At 56.9% G+C, this 17016-nt stretch overlaps 1 protein-coding gene and 1 non-coding gene across 2 annotated transcripts; both read left to right on the forward strand.

Moving 5' to 3' along the window:
* Positions 1–396: 396 nt before the first annotated feature.
* On the forward strand, positions 397–16776 carry WNT10A (Wnt family member 10A). Its single transcript, XM_029959866.1, has 4 exons — positions 397–413; positions 3005–3267; positions 11175–11551; positions 16272–16776. Exons 1-4 carry the CDS (start codon positions 397–399, stop codon positions 16737–16739), a joined length of 1125 nt encoding a protein of 374 aa, XP_029815726.1. The 3' UTR covers positions 16740–16776.
* Positions 13793–13865, forward strand: TRNAV-GAC. Its single transcript has one exon. It is a non-coding gene; the product is annotated as a tRNA-Val (tRNA).
* Positions 16777–17016: the final 240 nt, after the last annotated feature.

Raw genomic sequence — 17016 nt, forward strand, 5'->3', positions numbered from 1 at the left:
GGCTCGGAGGGCGCCGGGCGGCGGGGAGGCGGGGGGGCATCCCGGGGAGGATGGCAGAAGCCGCCCGGCGGAGCTGAGCCCCGGCGCGCAGGGACAGTGAGAGGGAGGAGAGGGGAAAACAACAAAACAAGAACAACCCAAACAAACAAGCGGGCAGAGAGCAGCGCCGAGCCCCGCCGCCCCTGCCCCAAAGGCGCCCGCCCGCCGCGCAGCCCGCACAGCGCGTGCGCCAGCGAAGATGCGCGCCTGGCCCTGCCCACGGACTCTGCTCGCTGCTGCTCAGCCTCTTGGCGTACCAGTAGGAGCCTGCACCCCCATCCCCAGCCCGCCGCGAGCGCTACTCGGCCCACGGTAAGGGCGCCGGGAAGCCGTCCGCGCCCCAGTCCCCGCACCGTCATGGCGGTCTGCGCCCGGCCCCGCACGGTGGCGGCCCCCCGCTCAAGGCGCTGTCAGGACCGCTGCTCCCCCTCCGCCTTCCCCCGTCCCGACGGAGCGCCAGCTGGATGCGCGGCTTCCCCCATTCCGGGAGGCTTTCCCCCTTCTTCCCCGGCCGGAGCTCCTCCAGCACCCTGCCTCCAGCCTGCCTCAGTTTCCCCCCTTCACCTCGGAGGACGGGGCGATGTCGGCAAGGATGTCACTCCCGTGGGATTCGGTACCCACTGAATCGCCCTGTGTACCCTCCCTGGTTCCGCCGATCCTAAAGGCGAGGGGGATAAGAAGGGGCTGATCGCTTTCCAGAAAACGGTCCCCCAACACTCACCACCCCTGCCTGTTTCCAGCTCCCCTCGGCCCGCTCCCAAACTTGTGCACTGCAGGCAGCCAGGGGTTAACCCTGGTGCTGATATGAGTGTGTTTGGGGGGGTATCCCCCGCCCTTCCCCCTCCCTCTAGCCCCTTTAAATATAATTTGTTAACGTTGGGACTTGTATTAATTAAAGCAGCAGCCGCTGCAGCCTGTGACCTGGGGGCTTGTCACCGTGAAATCAAGTTTAAATCCAGATTTCAAGGGGGAAGAGAGCTGGGGGAGCGCTGTGTCCTCCTAAGTGTGACAGTGACAGCTTCTTGCCGGTCCCTGGCCCCCTTGAGCCCTGGGTGGAGCAAAACGCAGAAGGACTTGCCCTCTGCTCTCTGGGGTTCATGCCTCAGTTTCCCTGCAGTACAATAGGGAGAAGGACCATAACATCCCCCCCCCCCATCCCGGGATGCCCTGGAAAAAGATGGCAGGCACGGTCTCTGGCTCAGGACAGGCAGAGAACAAGGTCCTTGCAGTGCTTGGGGCAGGAGCTGCTGGGCTTGGGGATGGTGGTAGCTGCGCTCTGCTGTGCATCTCATGTCAGCCAGGGCTTGCTCGACAGTGTGAATGAGCATAGGAAGCCGGGCAGATTTCCTCTCCTGTGTAGGGGCTTTGGAGGGAGGCACCCCCTTCCTCTCTCTTTGCTCCACCTCGACTCTTCCTGTTGCAGTCACTGTGGATTTGCACTGGGGTAGACCTATATACCACCCAGGAAAGTGGTGGGATGGGTATAAACACCCTTAGAAAGCTGGAGAAAGCAGCAGCCTGGCCCTGACAGTTCTCTTTCCTCCTGAGCAAGCTGTAATTCAGCAGGGACCCTGGGGCTGAACCCCTCCTCCAGAGCTGGGTGAGTGCTGAGCTGGGGAACTCAGCTCCTGATCCCCGACAGCTGCTTCTGTCCATGCACCTGCACCAGGTTTGCAGGATTTGAAGGAGCAGAGGGGGAGTAACCTTTCTCCCCAAGACCTGGCAGTTGCAGTCCTTCCTCCAGCATGCTCCTCCAAGTCTTGTTTCTGAAATCCAAGTTCAGAGGGCTTCAAGCTCCTTGCTCCTCCTAGGGACCCAGCTCTTGACTGTCCCAGGGAAAAGGGAACCTTTCCTGGAGAGAGCTCCCAGCTGGGACCAAGCTGTCATGAGCAAGCAGCAGGGTGGTGCTAAGCTCCCAGTGGACCCTGCTGCAAGCTGCTGGATGCTGCTTGGCATCCCACTGCCTGCTGCTTGCTTTGTGGGTCCTCCGCTTGGACACTGTTGATCCCAGGGTCCTTCAAGCCATTCCCTGCAGTTGGGCAAACACTTCCTACCATCTCCTTCTCTGTATCCATCTGTCATGTGTACTGCTGTCTTAGCTCCAGGCATCTGTCTCTGGACATGCTTTGTCTCCCCACATCCCACATCCCATCTTCTTTCGTGTTTTCCCAGGTAGCCTCTCTATTTGTATAAGTACTTGCACCCCTGCCATGAGTCATGTGCTTCTCCTTGCACCCATCCATCTGCTGGTCTTGGTGCTTCTGTGGCGACTGGCATCGGGTTCAATGGGGCTAGGATGTGATGGTGGACTTGGGAATGTTGCTGGGATCTTGAGGGTACTTTGCACAGTGCTTGGCTCCAGGTTTCACTTCTGAGCTGAAAGGAAGAGGTTGGTCCCTTTATTTACCTCACTTGGGAGGACCAGCAGTGTGGGGGGGATACAGAAGATGCAGGGGGCAGATCAGCCAGCAACAGGGATGGAGCTGGACCTGGAATGAGCCTCCTACTCCAGGGTCTCTAGATTCTCCCCAGGGGAAAACCATGCCTTCTAGGGAAGGTGAGCTGGGGCAATCTGTGCCTGAGAATCTGCACTTCCTGGCCAGTGTGGGAGATCCCTGGGGGAGCACACAGAGGGAGTGCAGCCTTGGGAGATGCTGGGGTCCAGAGTCAGGAGGGCCAAATTTGGCTGCTGCTGGGCACAGGCGGCCAGGATGCCTGGGCTGTGCTCATGGGGTTGGAAGGGATTGCAGCCCCAGTGCTGCTGGGACATCTCTGCCTGGCAGTGCTGCCGTTGTGCCCAGGGTTTTCCCAGCCTTCCCTAGAGGCAGTGAGCACAGTCTGTCCTGTGTAGTATCTCCCTTCTCCATGTGTGTCCTCCCCCCAACTTTTTCCCCTCCCCAAATGGAAAAATGAGTGGTTGACACATTGCTTGCTCTGAGCTCAAGAGTGTCCTTTTCCCTCCCAGCTCCTGCTCCAATGAGATCCTGGGCCTGAAGCTGCCGTCGGAGCCAGTGCTGAATGCCAACACGGTGTGCCTGACCCTGCCGGGGCTGACGCGGCGGCAGCTGGAGGTGTGTGTGCGCCACCCTGACGTCACTGCCTCGGCCATCCAGGGTATCCAGATTGCCATCCATGAGTGCCAGCACCAGTTCCGGGACCAGCGCTGGAACTGCTCCAGCCTTGAGACCAAGAACAAGATTCCGTATGAGAGCATAATTTTCAGCAGAGGTAAGGATGGATGGCTCCCCTCCTCTCCCTCTGTCCAGCCCCTGCTCTTAGGAGCCCTCATGGGCTCCCCATGGGCTCCTGCACAGCTCTTCCTTGGCCCAGGGGATGAGACCAGCTCTTCAGCATCCCCATGGATGAAAGCAGAGAAACCTCAGGGTCTGACAGACCAAGGACCACTGCACTGTGCAAAGCTGCTCCGTGCACCTTTGTGCCTGCGTTGGCCCTTGTCCTGAAATGCTCCTCCCTGACCAGCCCCAGCTGCTCCTAAGGCTCCTTCCAGGCCCCACCACTTTCTGGCATCTTCTCCCTCTGTGGAGCAGGCTGATATTTGGAGCAGTGCCATGGGTGTGCAGCATAGTTGGTGGGTCTGAAGGTGGATGCCATGCTTTGGGATTTGATTTGGTGGATGCAATGAGCGTCTCGGCTCATTCCTGCTCCAGGTATGGTGTTTCAGTGTGTCATGGTGAGCTGAAATGCCACTAGCTGAATGCTAGTGGGACATACCTCTGTGAGCCTGTCACCCTGGAGTCCTCGCCTTGTGTTGGCTTTCCAACACAGAGAGCTAAGGACTCTGTTTTGTGGGACCCTAAAGCATGGTGACACAGGAGGGCAGGGATATAGGCTTTCCTGGGGGCTCGTCTTCCCACAGAGCCCCCAGCTGTCCTGCAGGGAGAGCTCTCCTAGCTCTCCACATTCTGCCAAGCCCTGGTTCCATGGTCTCCTCATCTCCCTTGCAGTCATGGCTGGCTCTGCCTTTTTCAGTCTCCCTGATGGATACTCTTTCCCTCAGAAGCCGTCTCTGCATGCAGAGGGACTGCCCTGCATGGTGCAGATTAAGGTTGTGACCTGATGGGTTCTTTTACAGGACATGAATGTATCTTCTCACCTAAGTACCCTTTCTTGAAGCCTGGGCCTCAGCACACTTCTAAGTGCCCATTGTCTCAGACCATGGGCAGGAGAGGATGATATGGTACCAGTGGCATGCAGTAGGGTACTGAGGGCAGGCAAGGTTCCCAGCACACATATCACTCTTCCAGGTCCCAAGGAAGGTGAAAACTATCAAAGAAACTGCTCACCTACCTGCTTTGTGAACCTTCTAGCTTAATGCCCAGCAGAGTTGTGTCCATCCCCTCTTCTCTAAACATCCACATCTACATCTTCTTTCCCTGGGACTACAAGGAGAGTCTTACAGAAGAGAGATTGGCAGCTTGAGGCTTACATGCTGTTGAGGAGATGTGGTGACAGGAGCCCATAGGTGGCTGTAGCAGGTGGGGAGATGGCTGGAGAGGGGGGCACAGAAGCATTTTGATGTCTGAAGGTCCCTCATGTCCAGGGCAGCCTGGACAGCCTCACTGGACAGTATGCTACCTTGGAGCATGTGTTGCATCATGGCTGTGGTCCTGCCATGGAGCAGCCCTGGTCACTCTCAGAACCTTGGTGCCTGGAGAAGGGCAGCTTCTCTTCCCTTGTGAGCAGCGCCCAGGTTAGGGCCTGGCAGGGAGGGTGGGGACTGTCAGCCCTGATAAGCATCGAGGTATTTCCAGGTCCTCTGAGGAATGCAGTTCACTTCTAGTCTCCTCGGGGCGGCAGGAGACATCGACTTGCTGGCTCAAGTTGCTTACACACCCAGACAAGCTTCCTTGCTCTGGCTCCCACCAAGCTGGGTGAGAAGCACCAGCAGCAGAGAGCATTGACCTACATCCCTCACTCAGCCCACCTTGGCTGCTGGGAGCCAGTGACTTGCATCTCACTTGTGTCTTATGTGCCACTGCAGTCCTTCCTGCTGTCAGGGCTGTGACCGATGGGAGTGGGGACTTCCACAGACCCTGGACTCTTGCACCAGTCCTGAGCTCTTGGATATGGCTCAGCCCAGGCTCTCAGCACTGGTGGGATCCCATTCTCTGGAATGGAGACCCAACACCCAGTAGCAGGGAAGGATAGAGGTAGGGCTGGAGCAGCAGAGCAGGCAGGCACCTCATGGCACTCCTGTTTTGGCAGCAAAGGGTGCAGGATGAGCCCCAAGCACCCAGGCTATCCCGTGCAGTTGGTCAGAGCCATTCTGACATGGAGCAAGCCTTGAAGCTGGTGTCCCTCAATAACAGTGCTGGAACTCTGAGCTCCGCCTTCCATCTGTCACAGATGCAGCCATCAGAGCAGGGATGCTGGATGCATCTCCGGAGCCTGCTACTGGAGGAGAGGCGAGTGGTGGAAGCGAGGGGTGCAGACTCTGCCGTTGACATTAATGCATCTGACCCCCGGGGACCAGGTCTCTGCTCTGCGCCCTGCCGCATCCTTGCCGTGCCTGGGAACGCAACGTGCTTGTAGGATCATTGTTTGTAACCCGAAGTGACAGACCCCTTTAATCTTTCATTCCTTTTCCCACTTCTTCTGCCATCAGTTCAGCCATGCATGAATCTCACTTTAAATTATTTGTAGCTAGCTTCTTCCTCCCACTCTCCCCACTTGGCTCCTCTCCCCAACTCTACCCCATCCTCCTGCATCTCTCACATCTTCCCCAGTAGGGGCATGAGCTGGGCAGGGCATAGCACTGTCCCAAGCTGTCCTACAGTGCCTGTCCCACACTCTGTCCAGTATCCAGGGGGCTCATCCCCCTGGGGATGGAGCAGAGGACAATAGCAAATGAGTGCCTGTCTCCTCATCCCACTGAGCTGATCCCAAAAGTTTGAGTGCAAGCCCTGAGGAGCCAGGAAGGAGCAGAGAGGTTTCAAGTTGGATAGGGCTCAGAGTCTGGAGTGGCTTCTGGGCAGCATAGCTGGTGACAGGGACGCTGACAGCATCCTGGGCAGAGCACAGACCTGCCAGAGGCAGCAAGGACATGCTTCCATCCCTGGGGTGCAGGGAACAGCAGCTGTGAGGCCCAACAACAGGTTAGCAGAGAGCAAGCAGAGGGGTGCCCAGAAGTTAACCATCCCTGCTCTCACAGAGGCCCTGGGTTCTTTTGAGACCTGCCATGGTCTGTGGGTTTTTCAGGTTTGGTCTTTTGGTACTGCACCCTTGGGGTATAGGATGTCCCTTGTACCCTTTGTTGAGTCTCCAGTGCCATCTGCACCCCCATCCTCCTTGGCCAACATCCCTTCCACGGGCATCCAGGCTCAACATTGCTGTTGCAAATACTCGTCCAGTCTCTCCAGGCTTCTCAGATGGCTGCCTATGTATTCACCACCCTCCTGCCCATCTTCTGACACAGTCACTGCTGCCAGCACCCTCCAGTGCTGTCCCTGGTCCCATCCCTCTCTGCTGTACCTCCCTCTCACTCCATGTGCTGGCTTGGTTGACAGAGACATCTTCTCCTGGCCCCAGAAGATGTAGGAGGATGGAGCAGTGAGGTGGAGGCAGGTGGCTGCATCTGCACTGGCAATGGAGATAGGTCCCCTGCTCCTGCTCTAAGGGTGAGCAGCACAATTGTGTCCACCTCGCTGGAGGGATGGCCTGTTGCTCCTGGTATGTGGTCCCACCACAGCATCTGTGGGCTATCAGGCACTGTGTGGCTTGACTGGGCTGAACCATGCCTGGCTGCCTGCCAAAAACCAAGCTGTGGATGGTGGTGGGTCACTGAGTCTTGGTCCTTGTCTCGTATGCATGTGCAATGCCAGCAGGGCTGGGACTGTCTGGCTGCCGGGCAGGGGCTGTCTGAAGTGTGCTATGGGACTGACTTCTCCTTTGCTTATCCCAACCTATCCCAAAGGTTGCTGTTCCCTGCAACCTTTCAGAGCTATATGGAGCTCTGAAAGAAATGGGACCCTCATGGAGGGGCTGGATGTCGAGGGGACATGGATGGAGGGGACATGGATGGAGGGGACACAGCTCTGGAGTGCAGTATCTCCTGGTTCCTGCAGCCTTTGGAGGGATGGGTGATGCTTGCATGCCCTGTGCCCACCTTAGAAGGGCTCACTGGTGCCAAGGGGTCTGCATGCCCATGGCCAAATCTTGATTTCTTACAGCAAGGAGTGGGGAACTCCCTGCAAAGCTGGAAACACCAGGTGCTGTGACCCAGCCAGCTGTGAAATGGAGCTTGGGGAGTCTTTCCTGTGTGCTGAGGGAGGCAGGTGCTGTTACAGCTATCCGGGGAGATGCTGCCAAGCTCAGGACCCCAGCACCCAGCTCTGCACAGTCCCAGCCAAACTCCAGTGCCCGCAGACCGCAGCGCCTGGCCTGGCGCACCTGCAGCTGGGCTGCTGGCAGGATTTTGTGTACCCCCGGGCAAGCCAAGGGCTTTGCCCACCTGGCCCTGAAGCACATGTGGGTGCTTTGGGTGCTTGGCTTCATCCCTGTGGGTGCCCCCATTCCCTGGACCTTCCCCCCACTGATGGGTGCAAGTGAGACCCTGGGGCCCAGGCAGCATTCCCGAGGATGCAGGGCTGGGCCTGGCTCCCTGCACCCTGCACAATGGAGAGGGCTGCTGGCTCAGAGCACCATGGACGAACGAGGAGCGAGGGCTGCGGGCTGTCCCTGGCACATTCAAGAAGGTGCAGGGAGGCAAGTCGGGATCTGCAGGGAGGCATTTAGCGCCTGGTGCTGGGCCAGACCCTGGCAGGTTCACCTGCAGTTTAATTAGGGAGAGGGGAGGGAGCAGGGCTGGGAAAGAGGCAGCGTGTCGGGACTGGCTGTCTTGGCAGGACTCACAAGAGGTGCCGGGTGAAGCTCTCCTCTGCCTTATATCAGGACTGGGGTGATATGCCCACAGCTCCTGGCAGCTACGCCCCACTCCTTGGGGGTTCTGCCCATGAAGGGGACAGCTGAGCATCCCTGGGGTACCCTAGGGTGAGCCTGGATGAGGCTGTCCTTCCTGCTCCCTTGATCCTACTCAGTGATGGGTGCTGTGAGAGAATTGCTGCCTGGGTGTGATGGTGAGCTGTGAGAGGAAGGCCACGATTCCAGCTCTCCCTTGCCTCCAGACCATGGAGCCCACAGCTGTGCCTGAGCCAGCCCCGTAGCCTTCATCCCACATCCACATGAGAGATGGAGGAACTGCAGCAACCATGGCAGAGCCAGTGCTGCTGGGACTTGAGGTCCTGTTAAATGACCCCCTACCTCCTAGGCACATCTTGACGGGGAAAACTTTCCCCTGCTAAGAAAGCCACTTTGGGATTTGACCTCAGGCTGGGATTTCAGACTTGTCCTCCTTGCCCAGCACAGGCCTTTGAGTACATGGCAGGCTGGATGCCAGTGGTGGTGTCAGGGGGGCATCAATACTTCTAATTCCTCCCACAGCTATACCTCTTCTGTGGTCTCTGGAGGGATATGGTGACTCAAAAATCACTGCCAAGGTCTTAGGTGGCTGGGGTAGCTGGAGAGCCTCCCTCCAAAGGGCTCTGGGCTGGCTACCACATGCTGCTCTCAGCTGCGGTTCCTGGAAGCTCCCACCCTCACTGAGCCCACAAGGCTGGTGGTTGTCACCTGCAGCCATGTTGTTCATTGCTTTGCTTCAATCCTCTGTCTCTGGTGTGGCTGGGGTAGATCAAGGAATCTAAACTGAACCTCCAAGCAGAACCATGCTGTCATGGCTGCTGCAGTCCCAGTGCTGCCTTAGCCATCTCCTCCCCTTTTCTCACAGCTCCCCATGAGAGCAGGCGAGGGAAGAAGGCAGAGAAGGCAGGGAAGAGTGGTGAGACCAGGCAGAGTGATACTGAGCAGGGAATTGACCATGGCAAGATGGGAACAAGACTCCCGGAACGCTGTGATGTTGTGCTCTGGGGGCCAGTCTGTCGCTTGGTCACAGCCTAGAGGATGGCAGCTCCAGGGCAAGGACCCATACCTCATCCATCAACTCTCATATGGTTGAAGAGCAGTAGAGGAAGTAGGACTGGGGCTTGACCCCAAGGTCTTCCCAGCCATGGAGGACACCAAACGAACCTGACCTCTTTACGTGTAAGGAGACGGGCTTGCTAGACGGACTGGGTGGGGTAGAGCTTCTGTCTGGGCTCCAGAAGGGATTTTAAGGAGATGCCACATGGGAATTTATTTGTTAGGCTGGAGAAATGTGTGAGAAAGAGGCTAATGGGAAGGCAGGGCTGAGAGGAGAGTGTTGTGCTGGGTACAGGGTTTGCTGCCTCCATCCCCATGCACCGGCTGTGCGAGGAGCTGGGGATGCTGAGCAGGGTGGCATTGACAAGTTGGGCTGTGCTCACCATTGGCTTATGAAGGGCTGGAGCGGGCCCAGATTGTGGAGTCAGAGAACTGATATAGGGAGCATTTGGGAATCAAGGAGACCTTTCTGTGCTGGTTCTCCATCCTCCATTGCTCACCTGGGGACTGAAGTTCCCCAGATGTGGGCATTCCTGCTCTAGCAGCGCTGTGGGTGTGTTGCAGGTGCTGCCTGCCAGCGCTCTCCCCAGGGAGGCTGCACGGCACAGTGTACGCACCAGCAGCCCCATTACCTGCCCGCTGAAAAATGTTGTTCAACTTGTGCATGGAAAGAGGCAGGCTGAGAGCAAGCTTGTCCCACACCAAGGGGAAGCTGGGAGAGACTCCTGCTGGCTTTTAAGCAGCACCTCGTTAATTTTTTAAATGCACCAGTGTCAAATTAACACACAAAAGAGCAGCATGACTTTAAATGCAGGTTTCCGAGCTGCATTTCATTTCCCTTTAATAAGATCATAGTGTTTGCTCAGCGGGCAGCAGCGAACCACGGAGGAGACATGCGTGATGGGGAGCGCTGCCAAGGACAGGCGACGGCGGCGGGGAGCGGTTGTGCTCTCACCTCTCCTGACTCCGCAGTGCAGGCAGGGAGCTGGCAGAGTCCCTGCCCAGGATCTGTGCTTTGGGGTGCTCACCCAAGGCCCCCATTTGATGGCATGGATCTGCTAAAGAAAGTGCCCCAAAACCTATTATCTGTTCAGCTGTGGCAAAGCCAGGGCTGATCAAATTGCTCTTGTCCAACAGAGGGAGAGAGGCTGGGAGCTCCAGCTATTTGTTTATTCACGTGTGAAGCAACAGCACAAAATCTGGTTCTCCCTCCTTTCTTGCCTCGTGCTGGGGCTGGTCACTGTGCACCAAAGCAAAGGGCACCGTGGGCTCCCCGCTTGGCCTGTGAACTACAAACAAAAATATTACTTTGCATTTCAAATGAAATAGAAATTCCCGGGTAGGAGGAGGTCTTTACCTGACTTCAGTGAAACCAAGAGATCCTCAGGCAGCCCAGCTCGCAGCCCCACAGAGCACCATGGAGCCCCTTCTCTGGGATCTGTCCCTGTCCCCATCTGCCCCATTCCCAGCTAATGATGCTTGCGGACATCCTAGCTCCCCCAGCGTTTAATGACAACCAGCTGCCGGCCCTGGCAGTGCATGGTGTGGTCATGGCATGCTCTAACTGACTAGGGATGCTTATTTTTTTTCCACCGTGGTATCACATTTAGAGCTTCTTGTGGGAGCTGGCGGGGCTCAGGGAGGGAAGGGACATGGACAGACGAATGGGGCTCGACAAGCAGTGCTGCCTGCTCCTGTTACTGCCTGATCTGCACTCTGCTAGTAAGCAAAAGTGGCCCGTTCCTCAGCAGAAGTATTCCTCAGCCAGCATTATATTTAATGTAGTAGGAAACTCTGAGTGGAGTGGGGAGGAGGTATTGCCTCAGAGCCATGACACTGATGCCTGAGCAGCTCTGTGGTGGCATCTCCTGGGGTGATGTGAGAGCAGGGTGATGGTGGAAGCTGGGGTCCCAGCTGGGGCAGGGCTGGGCTTCAGGGCAGCAGTGTGTCCTGGTGAGGATGGGGCTGGAGAGCACAGAGTGGGGATTCACTTATGTTCCAGGTGGAAGCTGGTGCATCAGGAAAAACCAAGACACAAGCTGAACCTCTGACTCCTTACACCCCAGCATGATGCTGAGCTCATCCAGCCCCCACAGGGGTCATGCCACCCAACCTGAGCCCCACTCTCTCCTTCCTTGCAGGCTTTCGAGAGAGCGCTTTTGCCTACGCCATTGCCGCCGCTGGTGTGGTGCACGCTGTATCCAATGCCTGTGCCCTCGGGAAGCTGCAGGCCTGTGGCTGTGACCAGAAGCGCCGGGGTGATGAGGAGGCTTTTCGGCGCAAGCTGCATCGTCTCCAGCTGGAAGCCATGAACCGTGGCAAAGGCATGGTGCATGGGGTGCACATGGAGCACATGCCGGCAGAGACCCCCGGCCTCCAGGACTCCTGGGAATGGGGAGGGTGCAGCCCTGACATAGACTATGGGGAGAAGTTTTCCAAGGATTTCCTCGATTCCCGGGAAACCTACAGGGACATCCACTCTCGCATGCGGCTCCACAACAACCGTGTGGGCCGGCAGGTGAGTGGAACAATGGGGAGAGTTGTGGGGAGATGGTGGTGGGAACAGGGTCCCCAGGACATGTGTGGAAGGGCTGTGAGGGGCTCATGCTGGCTGCCGTGGGACACGTGTGAGGCTGGGATTTCCCCCAAGGCACACTCTCTTCCCAGTTTTGCCCAAAGCAAAGGCAGTGATGCCCTTTGAGGGGCAGGGCTGCAAAGAGGTGTCTGTCAAGCATCTCTGCTGGGAAAGGTATCTATGAGCATTGCTGCTGTCCCCTTGCCAAGGGACACTGTCCTAGGCCACTGTCATCTGCCTGTGCTGCAGTGGTGCTCCTGGGATGGCACAGCAATGATTCCAGCTCCTGCCTCTCAGGCACTGCAGTGGAAGGGAGCTAAAGACAGGGAGGAAAAAGTCACTGGCATCATGGGGACACAGCACAGATTCTGTAGCACCCACCCACGTCTCTGCCTCTAGAAAGAGAACCGGGGTCCTGAGGAGGCAGATGTGAGCAAGACTGAGCCAGGCAGTGGGCGTCTATACCAGCTGGGAAATGCAGCATCCCCTTGGGAGCAGAGGTGACAACCCACAGCCTCATCCTCCAGATCTAGAGGGGTGCTGGAGCCTGTCCAGGCAAGCAGGACAGCCTCCCCTCCATTCTTATGATGTCAGGTCTTGTTAAAGGTACTAATTAGTACCTCAGTCTGTCTGGAAGCTGATATTTAAAAGCAGCCTACACTGGAGCCAAGAAGCATGCAGGCAAGAGAGGCTGGGAGGATGGCTGCATTTCCCTGACTGCCTTTACTCCCTGCAGGAGCCTGGAGGACCCCATCCCGTGAATCTAGCAGGATATTTGTCCCCAAGACCCCAGCCACATGCTGCCAGGGCAGTGCAGGGGGCTGTGTAGTGGCTGCATGAATAAATAATTAAAGATCAGAATTCCACAGGGAGTGTTTCCTTGGGATGGCTCAGACATTTGGATGTGCCTCTTGTTTTGAACATGTTTGAAGGCAGCTATGATGCTGCAGAGCCGGACTTTGATGTGTGCCCTTCCCTGGTGCTGGAGCTGAGCTTTACCACCCTGGAGAAGCCATCCCAGTTTGGCCAAGCTCTAAATGCTTGGGGAAAGCAGAAGCTTTTGTCTCGTTTGGCTTTTTTTGCTTGTGTGTGGTGAAGGCTCACTCAGTCTTATGCAGCTAAATCCTCTGCAGGCTGCTCTGCCCCAAGTTGGGCAAGACCCCATTCCAGTTGTGACTCCAGCGCTCATCCTGACTCCCTTGCATCTCTGCATGCACCAGATCTCTGGGACTCTTGGCAGTGCTCAGAAATTTGTGGTCTGTGTTGCCTGTTTCCCAAGGGAAATGATACAGGCCCCTGCAGAAGGAAGGGAAGGTGAGAGAGGAATATTTCCTCTAGCAGTATGTCACGAAATGTTTCCTGTGGGATCCAGCAACAGCAAAAATGCCTGGGGTCTGCTTATCCTCAAGGGCGGGCAGGCATGGGACTGGCAGTGTCAGCTCTTGGTGGCTTCAGAGAGAAGATCTGGACTAATGGAAGAAACCTGGGAGCTAGAAGCAGAGGCAGAGTGGGACTGAAGGAATAAAGGAGGGAATGGTACCAGTGCAGGTGGGAAAGCAATGTCTGGACAGGGTGCCCAGCCAGGGACCTTGCTGAGATGAGGGTATGAGCCATGTGCGAGTTGGGTTGTGATGGCTGTGGGTGCCAGGCATTGGAAAAGGAGATGATGCTGTGCCTGGTCTGTGCCTGTTGGTGCCATGATTATTGCCAGGGCTGGTCCTGGCCTTCCGCATTGCCTGGGGATGGGTTCTCCAGGTCCTCGCCCGCTCTTTTAGCAATGCTGTGGGTCCCACACCCACCCAAGCCCCCCTCAGTCCTAGGACCAATCTTTCTGCTGTAATAAGGAGCAATCTACTGGGATTTCCCAGGAAAGGAATAGCTGTGCTGGATGCAGCAGCTCTGTGGGCCTCCCTTCCAAGTCCTTAGGCTTGAATCCCTTTAGCAGAGCAGTGATGTGGATGCTTGTGTCGTGCCCTGCCATGCACCATCCCTCTCCGTGCACCAAGTAGCTGCAGAACCAAAGCTTTCCAGCATCTCACTGATTCTGAGCATCCTCTCTGTGGTTGCCATGTGTCCCAAGGGTGCTCTGCCTATGGGTGAGCCTGTCTCCCACTTCAGACACTGCAGTGCTGGAGGGAGGTGACAATTCCATGAATGGTGGCATCCAGATGTTATAAGATATGGGTTTCTGTAGTGTAGTGGTTATCACGTTCGCCTGACACGCGGAAGGTCCCTGGTTCGAAACCAGGCAGAAACATCCAGATTGTTTTCCTTTTATTTGCTTCCAGCTATGAAGCTGGGGAGTGGATTGCAGCTGCAGGGGATGTGCAGCATCCTCTGATAGTGGCAATGGTCACCTTGGTCTTGACTTGGAATAGGAAGCCCTGATACAACTATTGGTTGGTCCAACTCAAGATGAGATGGGAGTCCTGCATCTCTGAAAGGGAGTAAGCTCCCCAGCAAGGAGCAGCAGGAGTGTGAAAGAGACTTTGCAGGTCCTCCTAATTCACCAGATCAGAGAGGGAGAGAGGATGAAAGGAAGCCAGGAACTACCCATTACCCTCACAACAAAGACTACGATAAAGCTCTTATGAGCGTGTCTGGGAGGAGCTGGGAATGTGCGAAAGAAAGCACCAGCGAGTCCAGGCATGTGCCAAACCTGGGTGTCTATGAGACAGAGAAAGGACGTGGCCAGGTAGGGGTGCATGGAGAAGATCCAATGGCAAAAGCATGGGACCAAGTCTTAGATGGGTGCTTCTTGGATATCCCAGCTGTGTCAGGGTCCTGTCCCCTCTGCACTGCCTGTGCAGGAGGGAGAGAATAAACTGTCGCTGGTCAGGGATGGATGGGTATTGTGGTGCTGGGGCTTGGGATACTTAGGTGATGGCTTAGGTGATGGAGATTGCACACACATGCCACCTTTTCCAGCCCCTGCTGCAAACAAATGAGTCCCTGTCCAGCTGTCACACCACCGTCCTCTCCATCCCAGTGGTGACCATGCCAGCCACAGCCCTATATGCAGAATTTTCCTGGTCCAGCCAATGCAGCAGGGAAGGAATGTGGGAAAGGATGGGGTGCCAGTTTCAGTGTGTTCCCATGGATGGTGACAGGGATGGTGGCGAGCAGCTGGTGTTCTGGCTGGCACACCCAGGACATGGTGGAGAGGCCAGGCAGCTCATTACCTGTGAGGTGGAGGCTCTTCCCAGCAGGAGACAGGACTCTCAGTAGGATGAAAGCCAAACTCCAGCCCAGCCCAGACCTCTCCACCATGTGCCCCGAGCTCCAGGCATATTTCCCTGACCTGCCTTCATTACCATAAGTGCTTAGCAACAGGGAGATTTACTCAAAAACAAGAAAACAAGGAATAAAAACTACTTACCCCTACCAAAACAAGGCACTCCTGGAACATGTCTCCCTCAAGGAGGAGGCAGGAACAGGCAGCATGTGGCAGGCATGAAGCTGGGTGGCTGGGCAGGACTAGCATTGTGGGAACAGGACCTTGGGCAGGGCCACGTGTCCCCTGGAATCCTCTGAGCCCCAGAGCGTAGCCCTGGGTGGGGGGATCAGCCTGTGATATTCTGCAAGCCCCAGCTGAGCTCCTAGTGGTGTTTGGATGTCCGCATGAGAAAGGGACTTGCTGAAACCTGTGTTAAGCACATGGATATGGGGGCACACAGCCCAGCAGGGAACCTTATTGGGACAGAGCAGAGGACGTTATAAACTGCCTCTTTCCAGGCTGTGTGAGGATGTGTGGCCATGACGTGCCCCTGGAGATTGATGGTTTGGCCACACTTGTAGGGATGGTGGATCTAGGGGGACTCCAGCATGCAGCCTGGGGGCTCAGCAGTATTGCCCAGGGATCCCAAGGAACTTCTTAACCACCACACTAGCCTCTGGCCCCTGCTTGAGCTCCTCTCTCTGGCCAGCCCAAACCACAGCCACAGCCCAGCCCACACACCCTGGGCCCTTTGCGGGAGGTGGATGTATGGCATAAGCCTCACTGCAGCCTCTACAAACCACAAGTCAAGGCTGTGAGGATCTCCGATCCCTCCTTGGAATTTGGGTGGTGGTGGGAGACAGTGCCTCAGCCTCCACGGCGCTGTGGCCAGGGTTGGAAAGCCAGAAAGCAAGCAAGAGCTAAAAGTGGAGCTGCTCCCAGGACTCCTGGAACAAGGGCTTTATGGGAGGAAAGCCCTGGGGAGGGGAAGGAATCCCTCTCACCTGCCCTCCTTGCAGTGCTACTGGCAATGAGGTGAGTGGAAGACCCTTGCACTGGGGGGTCCAGTGCGGCTGCAGCCACGCTGGCTTTTAACTGGGGTCCAGGATAAGGTTGATGCTGTCAGAGCTAAGCAACAGTGAAATTCAGGCTCCTTCTCCTCCCTGTGCTCAGATAGCTCACCTTGTCCTTTAGGTGCCAATCCCTTGCTGAAACATAAAGGCCAGCTGGTACTGCCAGGGTGGGAAGGGACAGGGTGTGGGACATGAGTGGCACTGGGCACAGCAACAGGGTGCAGCCTCACTGGCTTTGCAGTTCCAGAGCTCTGATGGCTGCTCATGCCAGCCCTTGGTGTTCCCATAGTGCAAACGCACACATAGCTCCATGGTGGCTTCTCCAGTCCCAAAAATGCATGCTAACCCCCTCTGTCCTTCCTTCCCCGCCCAGGTGGTGATGGACAACATGAGGAGGAAGTGCAAATGCCACGGTACCTCAGGGAGCTGCCAGCTGAAGACGTGCTGGCAGGTGACACCCGAGTTTCGCCTGGTGGGGTCCCTGCTCAAGGACCGCTTCTATGGGGCCACCCTCATCCGGCCTCACAACCGGAATGCCGGGCAGCTGGAGCCAGGCCATGCTCGGCATCGCCGCCGGGCTGGCATCAGCGAGCTGGTTTACTTTGAGAAGTCACCCGACTTCTGCGAGCGGGAACCAGCCCTGGACTCCTTGGGCACCCAAGGGCGCCTGTGCAACAAGACCAGCCCGGGCATGGACAACTGTGAGAGCCTGTGCTGCGGCCGTGGGCACAACATCCTGCGGCAGACACGCAGTGAGCGCTGCAACTGCAAGTTCCACTGGTGCTGCTTCGTGGCCTGCGAGGAATGTCGTATCACTGAGTGGGTCAGTGTCTGCAAGTAGCCAGGCAGTAATGGGTGCCCACCCCAGGGTGCCAGGGACAAGCACGCCTGCCTGCGCCAGGGGAGGGAGATGGGGACTGGCGCTGGGGGGGAGGTGGAGCTGCAATACCTGCTTCCCTCGGCTTCAAGGGAGCAGGAGAGGAGATGCTCAGCACCCTCCTAAATCAGCACTTTGTTGTCACCTGGGGAGGGCAGGGCTGCCCGCTGCCCCCCCAGCCCCACACAAGAGCACCAAAGCTCCCGGCCCCGGGGAGCGCACGGCCATGCTGTACAGACCG

This window comes from Manacus vitellinus, unplaced genomic scaffold (genome assembly GCF_001715985.3).
Source record: "Manacus vitellinus isolate BGI_N305 unplaced genomic scaffold, ASM171598v3 scaffold_22_pilon, whole genome shotgun sequence".
NCBI classification, from domain to species: Eukaryota; Metazoa; Chordata; class Aves; order Passeriformes; family Pipridae; genus Manacus; species Manacus vitellinus.

Excerpts from the sequence above, each read along its gene's own strand:
- WNT10A (XM_029959866.1), top strand. Across the intron at positions 3,268-11,174 it reads GAGCATAATTTTCAGCAGAG|GCTTTCGAGAGAGCGCTTTT; the intron begins GTAAGGATGGAT and ends CCTTCCTTGCAG. Across the intron at positions 11,552-16,271 it reads ACAACCGTGTGGGCCGGCAG|GTGGTGATGGACAACATGAG; the intron begins GTGAGTGGAACA and ends TTCCCCGCCCAG.